This window comes from Panulirus ornatus, chromosome 19, assembly GCF_036320965.1.
Source record: "Panulirus ornatus isolate Po-2019 chromosome 19, ASM3632096v1, whole genome shotgun sequence".
NCBI classification, from domain to species: Eukaryota; Metazoa; Arthropoda; class Malacostraca; order Decapoda; family Palinuridae; genus Panulirus; species Panulirus ornatus.
Window position 1 is genome coordinate 18,184,940 of NC_092242.1, and position 23,035 is coordinate 18,207,974.

The 23,035-nt window shown below is 39.7% G+C and overlaps 1 protein-coding gene across 3 annotated transcripts in view; it reads left to right on the plus strand.

Moving 5' to 3' along the window:
• The window catches only part of Synj (synaptojanin), a 267,928-nt gene that overhangs the window by 88,666 nt on the left and 156,227 nt on the right, over positions 1 to 23,035 (plus strand). For all 3 annotated transcript variants that reach the window (XM_071673715.1, XM_071673717.1, XM_071673718.1), the window contains 3 exons: positions 11,533 to 11,697; positions 14,633 to 14,786; positions 19,434 to 19,607. In XM_071673715.1, coding sequence (XP_071529816.1) covers positions 11,533 to 11,697; positions 14,633 to 14,786; positions 19,434 to 19,607 — 493 coding nt within the window. The remainder of the gene's footprint in view (positions 1 to 11,532; positions 11,698 to 14,632; positions 14,787 to 19,433; positions 19,608 to 23,035) is intronic.

Here is a 23,035-nt window from a genome sequence, read left to right on the forward strand (position 1 = left end):
AGAGATAGGTAGTATGTTTGAGGAAAGGAACCTGGATGTTTTGGCTCTGAGTGAATTGGAGCTCAAGGGTAAAGGGGAAGAGTGGTTTGGGAATGTCTTGGGAGTAAAGTCAGGGGTTAGTGAGAGAACAAAAGCAAGGGTTGAGTGGCACTACTCCTGAAACAGGAGTGGTGGGAGTGTGTGATAGAGTGTAAGAAAGTAAACTCTCGATTGATATGGGTAAAACTGAAAGTGGATGGAGAGAGATGGGTGATTATTAGTGCATATGGACCTGGGCATGAGAGTAAAGATCATGAGAGACAAGTGTTTTGGGAGCCGCTAAGTGAGTGTGTAAGTTGTTTTGATGCACAATACCGGGTTATAGTAATGGGTGATTTGAATGCAAAGGTGAGTAATGTGGCAGTTGAGGGAATAATTGGTGTACATGGGGTGTTCAGTGTTTTAAATTGAAATAGTGAAGAGTTTGTAGATTTATGTGCTGAAAAAGGACTGGTGATTGAGAATACCTGGTTTAAAAACAGGTATATACATAAGTATACATATGTAAGTAGGAGAGATGGCCAAAGAGTGTTATTGGATTAGGTGTTAATTGATAGGCATGCGAAAGAGAGACTTTTGGATGTGAATGTGCTGAGAGGTGCAACTGGAGGGATGTTTGATCATTATCTTGTGGAGGCGAAGGTGAAGATATGTACAGGTTTTCTGAAGAGAAGAGAAAATGTTGGGGTGAAGAGAGTGGTGAGAGTAAGTGAGCTTGGGAAGGAGACTTGTATGAAGAGGCACAGGGAGAGACTGAGTACAGAATGGAAAAAGGTGAGAACAAAGGATGTAAGGGGAGTAGGGGAGGAATAGGATGTATTTAGGGAAGCGGTGATGGCTTGCACAAAAGATGCTTGTGGCACGAGAAGCGTGGGAGGTGGGCAGATTAGAAAGGGTAGTGAGTGGTGGGATGAAGAAGTAAGATTATTAGTGAAAGAGAAGAGAGAGGCATTTGGACAATTTTTGCAGGGAAAAAATGTAAATGAGTGGGAGATGTATAAAAGAAAGAGGCAGGAGGTCAAGAGAAAGGTGCAAGGGGTGAAAAAGAGGGCAAATGAGAGTTGGGGTGAGAGAGTATCATTAAATTTTAGGGAGAATAAAAAGATGTTTTGGAAGAAGGTAAATAAAGTGTGTAAGACAAGGGAACAAATGGGAACATCAGTGAAGGGGGCAAATGTGGAAGTGATAACAAGTTGTGGTGATGTGAGGAGATGGAGTGAGTATTTTGAAGGTTTGTTGAATGTGTTTGATGATAGAGTGGCAGATATAGGGTGTTTTGGTCGAGGTGGTGTGCAAAGTGAGAGGTTAGGGAAAATGATTTGGTAAACAGAGAAGAGGTAGTAAAAGCTTTGCGGAAGATGAAAGCCGGCAAGGCAGCGGGTTCGGATTGTATTGCAGCAGAAAAAGGGGAGACTGTATTGCTGACTGGGTGGTAAGGTTATTTAATGTATGTATGACTCATGGTGAAGTGCCTGAGGATTGGCAGAATGCTTGCATAGTGCCACTGTACAAAGGCAAAGGGGATAAAAGTGAGTGCTTAAATTATAGAGGTATAAGTTTGTTGAGTATTCCTGGGAAATTATATGGGAGGGTATTAATTGAGAGGGTGAAGGCATGTACAGAGCATCAGATTGGGTAAGAGCAGTGTGGTTTCAGAAGTGGTAGAGAATGTGTGGATCAGGTTTTGCTTTGAAGAATGTATGTGAGAAATACTTAGAAAAGCAAATGGATTTGTATGAAGCATTTATGAATCTGGAGAAGGTATATGATAGAGTTGATAGAGATGGTCTGTGGAAGGTATTAAGAATATATGGTGTAGGAGGCAAGTTGCTAGAAGCAGTGAAAAGTTTTTATTGAGGATGTAAGGCATGTGTATGAGTAGGAAGAGAGGAAAGTGATTGGTTCTCAATGAATGTTCGTTTGCGGCAGGGGTGCATGATGTCTCCATGGTTGTTTAATTTGTTTATGGATGGGGTTGTTAGAGAGGTAAATGCAAGAGTTAGAAAGAGGGGCAAGTATGCAATCTGTTGTGGATGAGAGAGCTAGGGAAGTGAGTCAGTAGTTGTTCGCTGATGATACAGCGCTGGTGGCTGAGTCATGTGAGAAACTGCAGAAGCTGGTGACTGAGTTTGGTAAAGTATGTGAAAGAAGAAAGCTAAGAGTAAATGTGAATAAGAGCAAGGTTATTAGGTACAGTAGGGTTGAGGGACAAGTCAATTGGGAGGTAAGTTTGAATGGAGAAAAACTGGAGGAAGTTAAGTGTTTTAGATATCTGGGAGTGGATTTGGCAGCGGATGGAACCATGGAAGTGGAAGTGAATGATAGGGTGGGGGAGGGGGTGAAAGTTCTTGGAGCGTTGAAAAATGTGTGGAAGTCGAGAATGTTATCTTGGGAAGCAAAAATGGGTAAGTTTGAAGGAATAGTGGTTCCAACAATGTTATATGGTTGTGAGGCATGGTCTATAGAGAAAGTTGTGCGGAGGAGGGTGGATGTGCTGGAAATGAGATGTTTGAGGACAATATGTGGTGTGTGGTGGTTTGATCGAGTAAGTAATGAAAGGGTAACAGAGATGTGTGGTCATAAAAAGAGTCTGGTTGAGAGAACAGAAGAGGGGGTTTTGAAGTGGTTTTTTCAAATGGAGAGAATGAGTGAGGAAAGATTGGCAAAGAGGATATATGTGTCAGAGGTGGAGGGAACAAGAGGAGGGAGACCAAATTGGAGGTGGAAAGATGGAGTGAAAAAGATTTTGAGTGATCGGGGCCTGAACATGCAGGAGGGTGAAAGGCATGCAAGGAATAAAGTGAATTGGAACGATGTGGTATACCGGGGTCGACGTGCTGCCAATGGATTGAGCCAGGGCATGTGAAGCATATGGGGTAAACCACGGAAAGTTGTGTGGGGCCTGGATGTTGAAAGGGAGCTGTGTTTTCGGTGCATTATACATGACAGTGTGAATGAATGTGGCCTTTGTTGTCTTTTCCTAGCACTACCTCACGACAATGTGGGGCAAGGGGGTTGTCATTTCATGTGTGGCAGGTTGGCGACGAGAATTAATAAGGGCAGACAGTATGAATTATGTACATGTGTATAGATGTTTATGTCTGTGTGTGTATATATATGTATACATTGAGATGTATAGGTATGTATTTGTGCATCTGTGGACATGTATGTATATACATATGTATGTGGGTGGGTTGGGCCTTTCTTTCATCTGTTTCCTTGCACTACCTCGCTAACACGGGAGACAGCAACAAAGTATAATGGAATCAATAAATGATATATATATTTTTTTTTTTTTTTTTTTTTTGTCGCTGTCTCCCGCGTTTGCGAGGTAGCGCAAGGAAACAGACGAAAGAAATGGCCCAACCCACCCCCATACACATGTATATACATACGTCCACACACGCAAATATACAGACCTACACAGCTTTCCATGGTTTACCCCAGACGCTTCACATGCCTTGATTCAATCCACTGACAGCACGTCAACCCCGGTATACCACATCGCTCCAATTCACTCTATTCCTTGCCCTCCTTTCACCCTCCTGCATGTTCAGGCCCCGATCACACAAAATCTTTTTCACTCCATCTTTCCACCTCCAATTTGGTCTCCCTCTTCTCCTCGTTCCCTCCACCTCCGACACATATATTCTCTTGGTCAATCTTTCCTCACTCATTCTCTCCATGTGCCCGAACCATATCAAAACACCCTCTTCTGCTCTCTCAACCACGCTCTTTTTATTTCCACACATCTCTCTTACCCTTACGTTACCTACTCGATCAAACCACCTCACACCACACATTGTCCTCAAACATCTCATTTCCAGCACATCCATCCTCCTGCGCACAACTCTATCCATAGCCCACGCCTCGCAACCATACAACATTGTTGGAACCACTATTCCTTCAAACATACCCATTTTTGCTTTCCGAGATAATGTTCTCGACTTCCACACATTCTTCAAGGCTCCCAGAATTTTCGCCCCCTCCCCCACCCTATGATCCACTTCCGCTTCCATGGTTCCATCCGCTGCCAGATCCACTCCCAGATATCTAAAACACTTCACTTCCTCCAGTTTTTCTCCATTCAAACTCACCTCCCAATTGACTTGACCCTCAACCCTACTGTACCTAATAACCTTGCTCTTATTCACATTTACTCTTAACTTTCTTCTTTCACACACTTTACCAAACTCAGTCACCAGCTTCTGCAGTTTCTCACATGAATCAGCCACCAGCGCTGTATCATCAGCGAACAACAACTGACTCACTTCCCAAGCTCTCTCATCCCCAACAGACTTTATACTTGCCCCTCTTTCCAAAACTCTTGCATTCACCTCCCTAACAACCCCATCCATAAACAAATTAAACAACCATGGAGACATCACACACCCCTGCCGCAAACCTACATTCACTGAGAACCAATCACTTTCCTCTCTTCCTACACGTACACATGCCTTACATCCTTGATAAAAACTTTTCACTGCTTCTAACAACTTGCCTCCCACACCATATATTCTTAATACCTTCCACAGAGCATCTCTATCAACTCTATCATATGCCTTCTCCAGATCCATAAATGCTACATACAAATCCATTTGCTTTTCTAAGTATTTCTCACATACATTCTTCAAAGCAAACACCTGATCCACACATCCTCTACCACTTCTGAAACCACACTGCTCTTCCCCAATCTGATGCTCTGTACATGCCTTCACCCTCTCAATCAATACCCTCCCATATAATTTACCAGGAATACTCAACAAACTTATACCTCTGTAATTTGAGCACTCACTCTTATCCCCTTTGCCTTTGTACAATGGCACTATGCAAGCATTCCGCCAATCCTCAGGCACCTCACCATGAATCATACATACATCACATAACCTTACCAACCAGTCAACAATACATTCACCCCCTTTTTTAATAAATTCCGCTGCAATACCATCCAAACCTGCTGCCTTGCCGGCTTTCATCTTCTGCAAAGCTTTTACTACCTCTTCTCTGTTTACCAAATCATTTTCCCTAACCCTCTCACTTTGCACACCACCTCAACCAAAGCACCCTATATCTGCCGCTCTATCATCAAACACATTCAACAAACCTTCAAAGTACTCACTCCATCTCCTTTTCACATCACCACTACTTGTTATCACCTCCCCATTAGCCCCCTTCATTGATGTTCCCATTTGTTCCCTTGTCTTACGCACTTTATTTACCTCCTTCCAAAACATCTTTTTATTTTCCCTAAAATTTAATGATACTCTCACCCCAACTCTCATTTGCCCTCTTTTTCACCTCTTGCACCTTTTGGATGTTAATGTGCTGAGAGGTGCAACTGGAGGGTTGTCTGATCATTATCTTGTGGAGGCGAATAGGGTGTCTAAATTTTTGTGGATGTAATCAAGATGAGGAAAAAGGAGAGATAGGTAGGATGTTTGAGGAAAGGAACCTGGATGTTTTGGCTCTGATTGAAATGGAGCTCAAAGGTAAAGGGAAAGAGTGGTTTGGGAATGTCTTCGGAGTAAAGTCAGGGGTTAGCGAGAGAACAAAAGCAAGGGAAGGAGTAGCACTACTCCTGAAACAGGAGTGGTGGGAGTATGTGATAGAGTGTAAGAAAGTAAACTCTAATAGATTGATATGGGTAAAACTGAAAGTGGATGGAGAGAGATTATTGGAGGTGATTATTGGTGCCTATGCACCTTGGCATTAGAAGAAAGATCATGAGATTCAAGTGTTTTGGGAGCAGCTGAATGAGTGTGTTATTGGTTTTGATGCACGAGACCGGGTTATAGTGATCGGTGATGTGAATGCAAAGGTAAGTATTGTGGCAGTTGAGGGAATGATTGGTGTACATGTGGTGTTCAGTGTTGTAAATGGAAATGGTGAAGAGCTTATAGATATATATGCTGAAAAAGGACTGGTGATTGGGAATACCTGGTTTAAAAAGAGAGATGTACATAAGTATATGTATTTAAGTAGGAGAGATGGCCAGAGAATGTTATTAGATTATGTGTTAATTGATAGGTGTGCGAAAGAGACACTTTTGGATGTTAATGTGCTGAGAGATGCAACTGGAGGGATGTCTGATCATTATCTTGTGGAGGCGAAGGTGAAGATATGTAAAGGTTTTCAGAAAAAAAGAGAGAATGTTGGGGTGAAGAGGGTGGTGAGAGTAAATGAGCTTGGGAAGGAGACTTGTGTGAGGAAGTACCAGGAGAGACTGTGTACAAGATGGAAAAAGGTGAGAACGAAGGACGTAAGGGGAGTGAGGGAGAAATGGGATGTATTCAGGGAAGCAGTGATGGCTTGTGCAAAAGATGCTTGTGGCATGAGAAGCATGGGGGTGGGCAGATTAGAAAGGGTAGTGAGTGGTGGGATGAAGTAAGATTATTAGTGAAAGAGAAGAGAGAGGCATTTGGATGATTTTTGCAGGGAAATAATGCAAATGAGTGGGAGATGTATAAAAGAAAGAGGCAGGAGGTCAAGAGAAAGGTGCAAGAGGCGAAAAAGAGGGCAAATGAGAGTTGGGGTGAGAGAGTATCATTAAATTTTAGAGAGAATAAAAAGATGTTTTGGAAGGAGATAAATAAAGTGTGTAAGACAAGGGAACAAGTGGGAACATCAGTGAAGGGGGCTAATAGGGAGGTGATAACAAGTAGTGATGATGTGAGGAGATGGAGCGAGTATTTTGAAGGTTTGTTGAATGTGTTTGATGATAGAGTGGCAGATATAGGGTGCTTTGGTTGAGGTGGTGTGCAAAGTGAGTGGGTTAGGGAGAATTATTTGGTAAACAGAGAAGAGGTAGTAAAAGCTTTGCGGAAGATGAAAGCCGGCAAGGCAGCGGGTTTGGATGGTATTGCAATGGAATATATTAAAAACGGGGTGACTGGTTGGTAAGGTTGTTTAATGTATGTATGACTCATGGTGAGATGCCTGAGGACTGGGAGAATGCTTGCATGTGCCATTTTACAAAGGCAAAGTGGATAAGAGTGAGTGCTCAAATTACAGTGGTATAAGTTTGTTGAGTATTCCTGGGAAATTATATGGGAGGGTATTGATTGAGAGGGTGAAAGCATGTACAGAACATCAGACTAGGGAAGAACAGTGTGGTTTCAGAAGTGGTAGAGGATGTTTGGATCAGGTGTTTGCTTTGAAGAATGTATGTGAGAAGTACTTAGAAAAGCAAATGGATTTGTATGTAGCATTTATGGATCTGGAGAAGGCACATGATAGAGTTGATAGAGATGCTCTGTGGAAGGTATTAAGAATATATGGTGTGGGAAGTAAGTTGTTAGAAGCAGTGAAAAGTTTTTATTGAGGATGTAAGGCATGTGTATGTGTAGTAAGAAAGGAAAGTGATTGGTTCTCAGTGAATGTTGGTTTGTAGCAGGGGTGCGTGATGTCTCCATGGTTGTTTAATTTGTTTATGGATGGGGTTGTTAGAGAGGTGAATGCAAGAGTTTTGGAAAGAGGGGCAAGTATGCAGTCTGTTGTGGATGAGAGAGCTTGGGAAGTGAGTCATTTGTTGTTTGTTGATGATACAGCGCTGTTGGCTGATTCGGGTGAGAAATTGCAGAAGGTGATGACTGAGTTCGGTAAAGTGTGTGAAAGAAGAAAGTTGAAAGTAAATTTGAATAAGAGCAAGGTTATTCAGTACAGTAGGGTTGAGGGACAAGTCAATTGGGAGGTAAGTTTGAATGGAGAAAGGCTGGAGGAAGTGAAGTGTTTTAGATATCTGGGAGTGGATTTGGCAGCGGATTATTATGTGGACACTATTATGTGGACAAGAAGGAGAATTGTTTACAAATTCTATCGACAATAAAGCTATCCAATTTTTATAGACCGTCACTAATAATTTTTCACTTCGTTATCTATTTGATAATAGAAGATTCAATGATATTTCTCATGGTACAGGAGTTAGAGTTAATAACTGATTTGGCATTACTCCCATCAGTACTGTGATATTAATTTTTAACCTAATTTATCAAGGCATTTGATCCTTGTCCTATTTTATACTTTATTTATTTTGCTCAAGTCTAATAGAAAGATCCTTACCAGTCTGCCCAACATAAAACTTATCAGAGGGAAAGGCTGAAGGGTTGAGATTTACTCTCGTGGAAGAGAAAAGAGTGAGGAGTGACCTGATCACAATCTTTCAAGTCTTTAAAAGAGATTGATGAAGTGGACAGTGAACAGTATTTTGAGAGTTATTGGGACAGAGGAACCAAAGGACACAACATGAAATTAAATACAAAATTTGTAAATAAGGCTGTAAAGAAATACTTTTACAGTATAAGTGTGCTGGATGATTGAAATAGATTGATTGTGGACATGGTTAATGCAGACAGCACACATAAATTCAAGAGGTTGTATGATAGCATAGAATTTTCAAGAGATGGAACTCCACAGTGTAAACTCTCTCCCATATAGTACAAATAGGTAATTACTCTGTCAGCTGATGGCCTATAACCACTTTGTTATTCTTTTAACTCTTTTTCCTCTTTGCATGAATGGTATTAATATATGAAATCATTACAGGTGTTTACTAGTTGGCAACACTGGGCTTTTTAACATTCCTTTGAATCCAGTCTTTTAATTTTGTGCCTTTTATAATTTGTTCACTTTGAGTGTGTTATATATCATAATGCATGAACATAAATATGTGTAGTGATAACATAAAATGTTTTTTACAAGCACCCATGAATTGTTAACCCAGTACTGCTTAGAATCCCATAAATTTGGCTGTTTAATTTTTTCAAATCCTGTACAATTTGTTCATCATTATAAGTGTAAAGAGAAAGAAATCTGTTACACATGAAGTTTATGCCATCCTGCAAGCTTTACCCACAGCAGTAAAAAGTTTTTATCTATGGATTAAGGTGTAAGTTGAAAGTGAAGAGGATGAATGGTTCTTGGTGAAGGTAATTTTGTATAAAGAGTGTGTGATTTCACCATGGCTCTTTCATCAATTTATAGTTGGAGTGGTGAAGGAGGTAAGTGCATGAGTTTTGGAGAGAAGTGCAGGTCTGCAGTCTGTTAAGGATGTGGGATGCCGAGGAAGTGAGTCTGTTACCGTTTGCAGATGACATGGCATTGAAGGCAGACCTGAATAAGAAGGGCAAAGGCTGGTTTTTGAATTTGGGAGTGCTTAAATGGAGGAAGGTAAGAGTTGATGTGAGTGAAAATAAGATAATGAGGTTTTGCAGGGAAGAGAGAGTTTATCTTAAGCTTGAGTTTGAATGGAGATAACCTGGAGGAAGTAGGATGTTCTAGACAACTGAGAGTGAGCTTGGAAATGGATGGAATTATGGAAGCTTAAGTGAACTATAAGGTGAGTGAAGGGATGCATTGAGGAGTGTGTGAAAACAGATGTTACAATCTCTATTGTCAAGAGATGATTATGTCCCAACAGTTAGTTGTGGGCCCTAAATACAGTCATGCAGAAGATGAATGATGTGTTTTGAATGGTTGACCAAATAAGAAATGACAGGGTAAGAGAGAGGTATGGTAGCAAGTGAGGTATGTTTGAGAGAAATGAGTGAGAAGTGCTAAAATGATGTAGGCACGTGGAGAGGATGTGTGAGGAGAGATTTACTGAAAAGTTATATGTATGTCAAAAGTGCAGGGAGTAAGGAGGATAGGAAAGACAAGGATAAACTTGATGGCTGAAGGAAACACACTGTGAGTTACTGGGGTCTGAACATCCAGAAGGGTGTGTGTTGCATGGGATAGAGCAAATTGGAGCAATGTGGTACACAGAAGGTAATATGCTGTTCATGGGCTGTAGAGCTTTGCTGTGAATGGGAGGTGCTGGATTTAGTGCATTATATGTTACATTATATATTTTTTTTTTTTTTTAAATTTTTTAAAAGAAGGAACAGAGAACGGGGCCAGGTGAGGATATTCCCTCATAGGCCCAGTCCTCTGTTCTTAACGCTACCTTTGCTAACGCGGGAAATGGTGAATAGTATGAAAGAAAAGAAAGATGTTACAGCTAGGGAGTGGCTATGAGCAAATGAATGTCATTTCTTTGTCTGTTCCTGGTATGCACTTGATGATATAGGAAACCTACTTATTTTTTTTCATACTGAATTACCTCTTCTGCCTTAGCAAGGAAGAATTAGGAGCAAATAAACAACAGCCTCACTTGCACACATTGTTTCTCTACCTGTTATGCATAATGCAATGAAACCAGAGCATGGCACTCACAGTCAAGCATACAGACTACCTGGTGGTTTACATTAACTATTTTAAAATCCCTAGTTCAGCTCATTGTTAGCAAGGTATTTACCCCCACCCCATAACACATTAATCATATTCCTAATGTCCCATGCTTGCTTTTCACCCTCTTGAATGTTCAGGCCCCGATACCCCAAAACCTTCTTCATTCCATCCATCCATTTCCTTCTCACTCTCCCCCTCCATCTTACTCCTTACATTTCTGATGTATTTGTCCTCTTATTCACTCTTTGTTTGCTTATCCTCTCCACTTGTCTAAAACATTTCAGTACATCCTTGTCAGCCTTTTCAATCTCTTTCTGCTTTTCACCACGCTTTTCTCCCTTACACAGTCGTTCCTTTCATAGCCAACTTGCTTCACATCACATATCATGCTCAAGCATTTCATTTCCAGCTAGCCCATTTACTCTTTTTCTTTCTTTTATGTTCAAATCCCCTGAAATGCATCCTCACAACACTGTCAGGTCTACTGTGCTTTTAAAGGTGTTCAGTTTTGCCCTGACAGACACTGGCTTCTCCTTCTACAAACACGTTAATGCACCCAGAACCTTGGTGCTCTCTTCTTTCTTATGACATCATTTCAACCTCCACAGTTCCATCCACCATCATATCCTTTGCCAGGTATGTAAAGCATTCCACTTTTAGATCCTTTTCAATCTTAAACTTAGACCACTGTGTCTCATCGTGCAGCCGTTAATCATTACTTTACTTTTGCTCACATTTTCTGTCAACTTTTTTTTTTTTACACACACTCCCAAATTCTGTAACTGACTTTTTGAGTTTTGTCACTAAAGCCATGTTGTCTGCATACAGCAACTGATGTACCATCCATCCTCCCCCAACCTCCAGCAAATTGTAGACCTGCCCCTCATTCTAAGACCCTTACATTTACTTGTCTCATCACCATCTCTATAAAGAGATAAGCCTTTTCACTGTAAAAAGAGGAAATTTCCCTTTCCCTAGGTGCAGATTAGAAAAAAGTTAAAGATCAAGGATTTTATATCACATTAGAACTCATTTAGATGCCCTTGGTTATACTACCATTTAAAGGCATCATAGATGTGATTTCAGCCTATCATTGCTCTCAGATGTATGAGTATGCTGTTGCATTCTTGTATCCATTAGATACTCCTTACCTTTGGGGATGAAATGGCAATTTAACCCCATTAAACAAAAGCCCTCTCAGATGCTTATAGGACTCTACCTAAGATAAAGAAAAGGTTTTTAATTCCTCTAAATGTACATTTTTAGGAATCGGATGCTTCATCTGCATTTAAAGCGATTTGGAGTGGATTGCCAACAGTGGTTAATCAAGGTAATGTGTGGAAGTGTTGAGTTTTCTTCCATCTACATGAACAACCACACACCCAAGATTCTCATCATATCCAGGCTCAGCTGTGAGAGAGCTGGAACTAGGTATGTTTAGTGGTAAGAGCTTGGTCTTAGGAAAATAAATGATATGCTAAGACTGAGTCATTTTGTAGAAAATAGATGTTAGTGTGCTAAAAGGCCAAGAAAATCTTTTTACTAATATGTATAAAGCTATTTCATTTTACTGAGGCAGTGTAATTGCCAAATTAGCTGCTTTTGTTAGTGTGAAATAATTGGAGAAATTTTAAAGTCATATACATCAGCAGCAGGGGTAACAAAGGAAGTGTGAAGGAAGCACAGATTTCAGAAAGATTCTAAAGAAATAGTAATTAAATGTGGTTAGGTGAAGGGCAGAATTTAATAGTTGAATTTGGAAGTAAGAAAGCGGATGAATTGAGAAATGAAGAATATAATTACCCAACCATTTATCCGGATTCCAGGAACCCGGATGCTCCAGAAATCTTGATATATTTCAAGCTGGCTAGTTTTGAATGTAGTGGGCTTTATAGTAGTTTGTTGTTTGGCCACTGGGTTTTAATTTGGCGTGGCATACCTGCTGTGTGGCAGTTCAAGCATGACAGCCGCTGTGAACACTTGTTCCTCTCTACAAATTTGTTATTATTTGTCCCAATTTATTATAATTTTCACTTGATACCATGTCTAAAAGGCTAGCAGAAAGGCAACTTGCTTGTGGATTAATATTGATTGCCCAGTCCCTATTTTTGAAGGTGATTAATTTGTAGCTATGTGGTAATAACAGTTTCGTTCTCTATTTTCCTTCCTTTACTTCTCATCGTATATTTTAGATTTTTAATTCTATATTTTATACGCCACACTATATTATATTTTAAGAATTTAAAGTGGATTAATAAAGTTCAGACAGACCCTACTTTTGAAGGTTGCTAAATTGCATCCCTTCAGTACAATTTAGTTCTTAACTTTTCTTTGTTTATTCTATATTACGTATATATTAGGCCATGTTCCAGAACACCAGAAAATCCTGGAATACAGGTTGTCTCCAGTCCCAAGCTTTCCAGACATATGGTACGGTACAAAGACTTCATTTGAGTGATATTGATAAGAATTGGGTTGTGTAAGACTATAAGTTAAGGTGGAGATGGCAGAGTGAAGAAGTAGTAGACAAGTAATTTATGTATATACAGGTACACCACCGAATTTCCGGCAACTGATGATTTGGCACCTCCTTTTGCCCGGACAAAATTATACAAGGGAATTTGAAATTACCGCGGCCACCAGACAAGTTTACTGGGTGGCACAGATGGCATTGTGTGTAGGGCACACTTATTTACATTTTTTACACTGCACTTGTTGGTGGTGATACTGCAATTCTGTGAGATTTTTAGCTTATTTTGCTTACATTTAGCCCTAACTATGGCTTCTAAGACATGTGAGAGTGTCATTCTTGATGTCAAACGTAAACACCACTCCATATCAATCCAAGATAAAGTAGAACTGTTGAAAAATGGACCGTGGTGTTTCAGTGCATAAGCTGTGACATCTACAGTATTGGTTCATCAATTTATGATATAAGGAAGGAAAGGGAGAAAATATTGAAATTCTATGCAGATAACAATTCCAAGAAGCAAATGATGATTAGAAAAATTATTTAAGGTGGTAAGAGTACTGAGCACGATCGAGGGCTGATGGAATGGTTTCGACAGCATCAGAGCGATGGAGTGGATTTGTCAGGTAGCATAATAATGGACCAGGTTAAGTTGTTCCATAAAGAACTTAAATCGGAGAAAAGTGGTCTGCAAACCACGAAGCAGCTGCCGAGTATGTGGATGAATTTGCAAAACTTGTAGCTGACAAGCACCTTATTCCTGAGCAGGTGTATATTGCAGATGAAATTGCATTATTCTGGCAATGCACACCTAGGAAGACACTAACAACAGAAGATAAAGTCCCCACAGGATTCAAACAATCTAAGGACAGACTTACCATCTTAGGATGCTCAAACATTTAATATTTGTTTAGTCTAAATTTCTACCAGTCCATGGTATTTAGACACATGAGAGATGTATGATTAGTGGGCTAGAGGTGTGTTGATGAATTATTATTATGTGATAATGGTTGGTCCGGCAAAATGGTTAATCCAGCAAGGCTTTGGATCCAAGAGCGCTGGAAGATTGGTGGTGTACCTGTAGTAGTATATGTTTAGGAAATACTTACTGCTTGGAGAGGCTTCTGCATGAGTTGCTATGCTTTTTAGGGGAATAACTGTTAAGATACTGATAGATGTAATTATAAATGAAATAAGTGAGATAATGAGGGAAAACTAGTAGGTAGTAGTTGGCAGGCAGCCACTGACTTGGGAGATATATTGGTGTACTCAGGCAGTGGTTGTCAAGTTGCACTTCTTTGACCCAGGTAGCTACCTCTCCTTTCTGCCTCATGCACACCTGGACTGCTGACATCCAGTTTTCAAACATACACTTACACACCTCACTCTTCTTAACTAGATTTTTTTGCAATGACTATGTGCCAGCCCTGCCTTTTGGCAAAATGATAGGTACGATAGACAGAAGTAGGCACATTATCCAGGAGCATTATGCAGGAGAGATGGAAGTAGGAACTTCAGGCAGGAGCATTAGGGAGAAGTAATAGGTTGGAACATTAGACAGGAACATTAGGTAGACAGATTAGATAGTTGTAGTCATTAGGAACATTAGATAGGAGCTTCTGGAAGCACCGTACTAGAGTTGCCTTCTGTCAGTGGCCTATTAAAGATGAAGCACTGAAGGCTAAGAAGCACCACTGCAGTTCGAATATGGAAGCTTTTCCCATGGCTATCTGCTTGTAGGAGTTCCCAGAGGGATAGGCATCAGAAATATAGAGAGATAGATAGGTGAGGAAAAGGTAGTATGCATAAATGTTTATGAAAAGGTTAATTAAATGAGTTTTGATGTGTAATTTTTAGCCATTCAGTATTCAATTTTAAGATTTTACATACCCCCAGATTTATGGTACGTGGTGTTAATGATGGAGGGCATGTTGCAAATTTTGTTGAGACGGAACAACTAATTCACATTGACACGATGGATGATGTGACTCTGTCTTATATCCAAACTCGTGGAACTGTGCCATTATTCTGGGAACAGCCTGGACTTAATGTAAGCTGAATGCTCTTGAGTAGATTTACTTCATTTATCAATCTACACCTTAGCTACATCAGACTTTTACATCAGATTGTTATCTTTTTCTGTCTAGGGCAAGATTTTTTTTGCCCCCATTGTTATATCTATTTTTTTAGAGCTGTGTTTTCCCCCCCTTCATTTTATCCTTTCTGTCTATTTTGGGCTAGAATTTTTGCCACCATCATTTTCTTAACCATTAGTGTTAGGTACTCAAGGATTTCTCTCATTTCATTTCCCATTCATGTATCCTTGTTGCACAATCTTGACTTGTTTGATTTTCATTCTTTGCATATACCCAAATCGAGGCAATCCCTCTCTTCTGTTTTGTATTTGTAAATACTTGTCCTTACTTTCATATGTTGTTTTCATTACCAATTCATTCCATTTTCCCTTGAGCATACTTCATAGGTGATATATCTGAAAGGTATGAAATAGCACTTTTTAGTTTTTATCAGTACCCATGTTGATGCTTGGTATAATCTTTTTTCTTCTCTCTTTTTTTCTTTCATACCTTTTCACCATTTACTGCATTAATGAGGTAACTCCTGGAATAGATGGAGAAAGGCCTCATTCTCTCATCCACTCTCTGGCTGTCTCATGTAATGCACTAAAACCACAGCCCCAACAAGAACAAGGGCCCACGGACATTTCTGTGGTTTTCCCTAGCTGCTTCATATCCTCTTTTTCATCCTCTTCGTGCATTCTCTTCACATGTCGAAACCATTTCAGCACACCCTTTTCAGCTCTCAACCATACTCATATTATTACCACACCTCTGGTCTTTTTAATACCCCATTCTCTTTCCTATCATAGCGACATATCACTGGCAACAAATGAACGATGACCCCATTGTTACACATCCAGTCTTTGTCTGTCATGTCTGTTGTACCAAAAGTAGAGGCTTTCAGCCCATTGACAACACAATGCTCCCCACATACCACTTTGCTTCACTTATTCTATCTATTGCACACTTCTTACCCTCCTGAATATGCAGGTTCTCATACCCCAAAGACCCTTTCACTCTATTCTTTCCTTTCATTCCTCATGCTTCCACCCCTTTGACACATGGATCCTCTTTATTTTCTTTTCACTCATATTCATTAGTGATGTAATGGGAATGACATTTCTCATCTGTGGATGCGGATTTTGCAAGTGGACCATGGATACGAATGCAGGAGCAGATGCGCACCATTTACAGAATTTTACCACTCAGCCTTTGTAGCTATTTTTGTTTAATCGGTAAATGATATGGAGAAAGTAGAAATGAAGTCACTAAGAAATTATATAAGTTTTGCCATACCCTTAACAGTTGACATCATTTTTGAGTCTTGAGAAGAAGTGTTTTACAAGTTTGGGAGATGAGGACCTATTTCAATATATATCCCATCAGCCACATTCCCCAGTCTATTCCCATTTTGAAGTGATTACTCTAGACTCACTGATCAAATAATACTCTTTATTTTTGTTCATCTTTTATTCTTTATAACTGAATCCAAGGATTGGAGAGCTGTACTTTGAAAAAAAGTTTTTCAGCTTTGTCTCCTTTCAGCATTCTTCTCATTTCATTATATATTGCTCCAGCAGTGCTGAATGATTATTCACTTGGAACACTAGCCTGACAACATGCAAGAGAAGTTTTAACTACTTTGCCCAAACTTAGATACATATTTTGCTTCAACTTCCACCAGTCCAAGGAAATATCATGTTGCCCTGTCCATTACTCTTTGTGATACTCTTCAATCAGTTTGGATGAGTTCTTGCTGGAGTCAGTCTGTGTCTCATCATCACTATTTAAAGCCAGTAGTGCATTCTGTGAGTCCAGGATTGAAATGGATTTGATTGTTGAAGCCATTGCCTCAGCTGGTTCATTCCAAGCTTTTTTTTTTATTTAAGGCTCAAAGGACATCAAAATGTTTCTCTTACAGTTCATTGCAGAGACACTGCATTGTTCTCTGAGCATGATTCATGACATGAAGAGGAAAAGAGTTTTGCCTTGTATTTTGGATCTAGATATGTTGCTAAAGTATGTCCATTGATAAAGCTATCTGATGGGCATCAGAGATATAGACTGATGGGCTTATAGCATATAAGTTATTAGTTGTCAGGCCTCTGAAAAAACTGCTCAAGGGTTGCCCTCTGCCAGTGGCCCATTAAGGGTGAAGCACTAAAGGCTGTAAATTGGCACTGGGGCTCAACAGTTATGAAGACTCTTTTACTGTGCCCACTCCCTTGTGGGAGTTCCCAAAGTGAATATGCATCCGAGATATAGGTAGATAAATAGATAGATATTAGAATTTTTGATAATTCTAATCACAGTGCCTCTTTCCTTGTTTTGATTATGCCATCATATATATCTGATGTCCATATTGCTAAAGTGTGGATGTCAGAAAAGGATTCAGAAGTGTAGAATGTGTGGAATTTAAGCAGAAGTGGAAGCAAGTGGAAAGTACATCATTACTCCTCCATATACCTAAGCCATTTCAGTACACCATTATCTGCCTTCTCAGTTAGACATTGCCTACTACCACACCTCTTTCAAACACTGTCATTTTGTACATGATCTTCCTGCCTCTCACCACTTATCATCCTTAGGCATTTCATTCCCAACCCATCCATCCTCTTCTGTTCTTTTGCATTTAAAGCCCAAGACTTGCATCACTGCAACACTTTTGAGAGTATGTGACTTTCAGATATACCTGAGCTTGCCTTTACAAACACTTGCTCTTTCTTTCACATGCTCCTTAATGCACCAAGGACATTAGACCCCTTTTCTACCTTGTAACTTCTTTCACTCATTACTTAATGTACACTACTTCCTCTAGGTTTTCTTCTAAACTCACAATCAAACTTTCCTTTCTTATATCCCTGCAGCATCTCATTACTTCACTTTTGTTGACATTTACTCTCAGCTTCTCCCTATACACACACTCCCAAACTCTGTCACCAGCTGGAGTTTGTCAATAGAGGTCTGTTAACTATAAACTACAACTGATTCTCCCATCATTCCCTTCCTCCCCCCAACCCCATCACACTGCAGACTTTCCTTTCGGTCCAAGACAATCATATTCATACCTCCATCACCATTTTCTCAATAAACAGATTAAATAGTTATAGTGAAATCATAGACACAAAACCAACTTCACTGTAGACCATTCACATTCTTTCCTTGCTATTCACTTACATGCCGTATTCATACAGTAAAGATTGTTATTGTATTTTATTACTTTACTATACCCCATATATTTGTAGCATCTTCCATGATACCCTTGTCATCCTAATCATATGCTTTCTTCCGGTCCTCAGGTACTATGTACAAGTCTTTTTTATCAAGGATTTCTCACACATTCTTTAAGCAAACTTATGGTCCAAATACCCACAGCCTCTCCTAAGCCACATTGTCCTTTCTTAACAACTGCTCTGTCATGACACCACCCTTTCATTTACCACCTCCTCATGCTTTACTAAGTGTTCCTACTGGACTTGTAAATAGAAAATAAATTTACTTTTTTCTTCATGCAAGGGCACAAATTGGTTATATTCCTTGCTTGAGCAGGTATATTTGCTATCTAGCAGATACCATAACTTCACTCTTCTTTCCTTATTGTGAAATCAAAGGACTGAGTCACTTTTCCCATTTTACAAGTTTGTTGCAAAGATGCCATCTACCTATCTATCTGTGTTTCTGATACCTCAGCAAATGAGTCTCCACTTATCCCTGTCCTTGCATGTCTCCCAAACATACACTTTTCCATGCTTTCTTCCCCCCATTTCTCTCCCTCTAGTACTCTTCCACTCTATTTCCTCATGTCACATGTTGTCCTTTTCTCACTTAATTGTACTATCATACATTATCCTAGTAAACTCCCTCTCTTGCATTTTTCCACATACCCAAACCACTTCAGAGAATTACATTTCACCCACTATACTACACCAGAATTCATTCCCTTTGCATTTCCTTTGCCATCATTTACAAAATCTAAATCCTGTGATGCTACCTAACCCACTCTCACACCTTGCTGGTCACATGAAATTATTTTGCCTATTGTCTCGTCCTTGAGTACATTAAACAGCACTGATGAGATTAGACTTCCATATCTGACTCTTGTTTCTATTTTAAACTTCATAGTTAACTATGCTGTACACTCCCTCATACAGTTATTTCAGCAATCTTGTTAGTTTTGATGATATTGTTGACAGCATTATCCTTTACTCTGTATTAAATCCGAGGCAATGTGAATTGAATTTAGCTACTTAACCAACTTACTTCATAGCTTACCTCTTTTTCTTCAAAGGATATTTCATCCAGAGGATTTTAGCACTGACCTCTGAACTTGCACAACTGAGTTAGCTACTTTTGAAGACTGATTTCCTGTCAGATACTTAGTTACAAAAACATCGTTCTAACAGCAGTCTTATTCATGAAGTTAGAAAGCTATATTTTGGAATTTACATTTTGATGGAGACAGCGTAATTGGTTGTAGAAATGTCCTTGATGCATATAATTTAGGTATATGAGTCACACAAAATATCATTAGAATAATGGCATAGATATCAGAAATCATGAAATCTGATTTCATGCTGAATATTTAGAAGTTGCTTTACAGGTATCTGCTTGTTCCTCAGGTTGGTTCACATAAGGTAAAGATGTCTCGGGAACCAGAAGTGTCTGTTCAAGCATTCCGGAAACACATGCGCTTTTTACGTGAACGTTATGGTCAGCAGGTTGTCATTAACCTTTTGGGTACAGGTGTAACTGGTCGAAGTCAGGGAGAGGCAGCATTGTCTCATATGTTCCAAGTAAGTAAAAGTGGGTTTTAGTAGTCTTCAGATAATAGCTTTGTCCACATTATGTCAGATGATATCAAACACATGGAAGATTAGTGTAGAAATTCTGTCTCTATGACAAGTAATTTTTGACCTTATCCATCATATTATCAATATTGTTTACCAATGAAATCATTTGTATGTGATTTTTGTACCATTAAGGTTTGTTACATTGTGATGCTGGTGTTCCATCTGTCTATCATTGTTAAAACAATGAAATTAGATATAGTGATAGAGTGAATTGGAACATAGTTATACAGGGGGCAACATGCTGTCAGTGGATAGGAAACTATTTTTTCAGTGCATTACACATGACAGCTATGGAATGGATGTAAACAAATGAGGCATTTTCTTCTTGTTTCTGGTACTGTCTCATCAATGCAGGAAACAGCAAACAGGTACGAAAAAATTCAAGCATTATTGTATGTGTCTTTGTGGAAAGGGCCTAGGTGTTTACTCTGTATGGCAGTGGGTAGAGGACAGATTTGTAATGGCTGAAATAAATCATATATTAAAAAAACAGTACAGGTACAGTAGGGTTGAGGGTCAAGTCAATTGGGAGGTAAGTTTGAATGGAGAAAAACTGGAGGATGTAAAGTGTTTTAGATATCTGGGAGTGGATCTGGCAGTGGATGGAACCATGGAGGTGGAAGTGGATCATAGGGTGGGGGAGGGGGCGAAAATCCTGGGAGCCTTGAAGAATGTGTGGAAGTCGAGAACATTATCTCGGAAAGCAATAATGGGTATGTTTGAAGGAATAGTGGTTCCAACAATGTTGTATGGTTGCGAGGCATGGGCTATGGATAGAGTTGTGCGCAGGAGGATGGATGTGCTGGAAATGAGATGTTTGAGGACAATGTGTGGTGTGAGGTGGTTTGATCGAGTAAGTAACGTAAGGGTAAGAGAGATGTGTGGAAATAAAAAGAGTGTGGTTGAGAGAGCAGAAGAGGGTGTTTTGAAATGGTTTGGGCACATGGAGAGAATGAGTGAGGAAAGATTGACCAAGAGGATATATGTGTCGGAGGTGGAGGGAACGAGGAGAAGTGGGAGACCAAATTGGAGGTGGAAAGATGGAGTGAAAAAGATTTTGTGTGATCGGGGCCTGAACATGCAGGAGGGTGAAAGGAGGGCAAGGAGTAGAGTGAATTGGATCGATGTGGTATACCGGGGTTGACGTGCTGTCAGTGGATTGAATCAGGGCATGTGAAGCGTCTGGGGTAAACCATGGAAAGCTGTGTAGGTATGTATATTTGCGTGTGTGGACGTATGTATATACATGTGTATGGGGGTTGGTTGGGCCATTTCTTTTGTCTGTTTCCTTGCGCTACCTCGCAAACGCGGGAGACAGCGACAAAAAAAAAAAAAAATTAAAAAAACCAACTGTTGCAGTGTTGTAGGAATTAGGAGAATAGATTAAGGTGATGAAGAAGATAGGTGTAAAGAAATTCTTATAAGGATGTATTTGTGAAAGCCAATAATTATGTGAAGATGATATCGGCTACACAGTAGGTGTAAAGATGTTGATGGAGTAACAGATATGTTGGCCATATCCTTAAAACCCTCACATAATCAGCTTCAGTAAGTCTGCTTCCCAAAAGCTAGGGGATGTTGCATAGATGCCATAAGTATTTTCCATGTGTGGAGTGCTGTTCACATGCCTCTCTGTTAATGAGAATGGATTATAAGCCTTCTATCTCCTTAATCCTCCTAGTCTCTTTCCGTTCTACAGGTATTACTGTAGCCACTGGTCTCATGAGCTGTCTGCATGCATTCTAGCCACTGAGGCTTGTACCATGGCTCCTTGTTACAGTTGCAGTATGGAAACTGGAGACTCGAAGGTTATCCATTAAGATACCTCCTTCTTCCTTCAAACAGCTGAGCTAAAGAATTTTCTCCTTACACCTCTCCCCCTTTTATCTTTCCCTCTTCCATTAACTTGTCTATGTTTAAGAGTCAGATCTACAATCATCTGCAAAGCCTTGACTAATTTCAGCATTCTTTTACATTAATAGTTTTTGCTTTCACCTAAGATCTCCTCTGATATGGTATGTTTTTCCCTTGTCATTGCATTCACTATTTAAAAAGGAAAGTAGATAGCCAGGTGTTTTTCCATGTTACTCTTATTTCAAGGTGAAAATGTTTAAGCTCTTGATGATAATTTCATTCTTGTATAAGTTAATGATAAGCTTCGTAAGAAGATAACAAAGAATAGTTTAAGGTAAGAGTAAATCAAGCAGGGAGAGTTGGTGAGAAGTGGAAGGCATTTAGAGAAGCAGTGATTGCAGATGCAAAAGGTGGGAGGAAAGCAGATTAGAAAGGGTAGTGAGTGGTGGCATGAAGATGTAAAGTTGCTAGTGAAAGAGAAAAGTAGTACTTACAAGGAGAGCAAATGATTGGGAGATGTATGAGAGAAATTAGGTGGAGGTCAAGGTGGAGGATGCTGGGGATGAAAAAGAGGGCAAACACAAGTTAGGGTGAGTGAGTATCAGTATACTGTAGGGAGAATAAAAAGATGTTTTGGAAGGAAGTGAATGATTTGTGAAAGACAAGAGAACAAATGGGAACATCAGTGAAGGGTGCAAATGGGGAAGTGATAATGGGTAGTGATAATGTGAGATGGAGGGAGTATTTTAAAGGATTGTTTGATATGTTTGATGATAGAGTGGCAGATGTATGGTGTTTTGGTCAGGGTACTGTGCAAAATGAGAGTCATGGAAAGTGGTTAGTTGACAAGAGAAGAGATGGTGAAAGCCTTGCACAAGATGAATTGTGTCAAAGTGGCTGGAGTGGATGATATTGCAGTTGAATTTGTTAAGAAAGGGATTGACTGTGTTGTTGATTGGTTGGTCAGGATTTTCATTGTATATACGGATCATGGAAGGTGCCTGACGATTGGCAGAGTGCATGCGTATTGCCATTTCATAAAGGCAAGGGGGATAAAGGTGAGTGTTTAAACTACAGAGATATAAGATTGTTGAGTATTCTTGGTAAGTTGATTGGGAGAGTATTGATTGAGAAGGCATGTACAGAACATCAGACTGGGTAGGAGAAGTGTGGTTTCAAAAGTGGTGAGGATGTTTGATCAGGTGTTTGATTTAAAGAATGTGTGTTAGAAATACTTAGAAAAACAGATGGATTCATATGTAGCATTTAGGGATCTGGAGAAGGCATATGATAGGGTTGATAGAGATGCTTTGTGGAAGGTCTTAGAAATATATGGTGTGGGAGGAAAGCTGCAAAAAGTAGCAAGAAGTTTTTATCAAGGGTGTAAGACATGTGTATGAGAAGAAAAAGAGGAGTGTGAATGGCTCCAATGAAACTTGGTCTGAGGCAGGGGTGTTTGATGTCACCATGATTGTTCAATTTGTTTATGGTTTGGATGGTAAGTGAGATAAATGTGA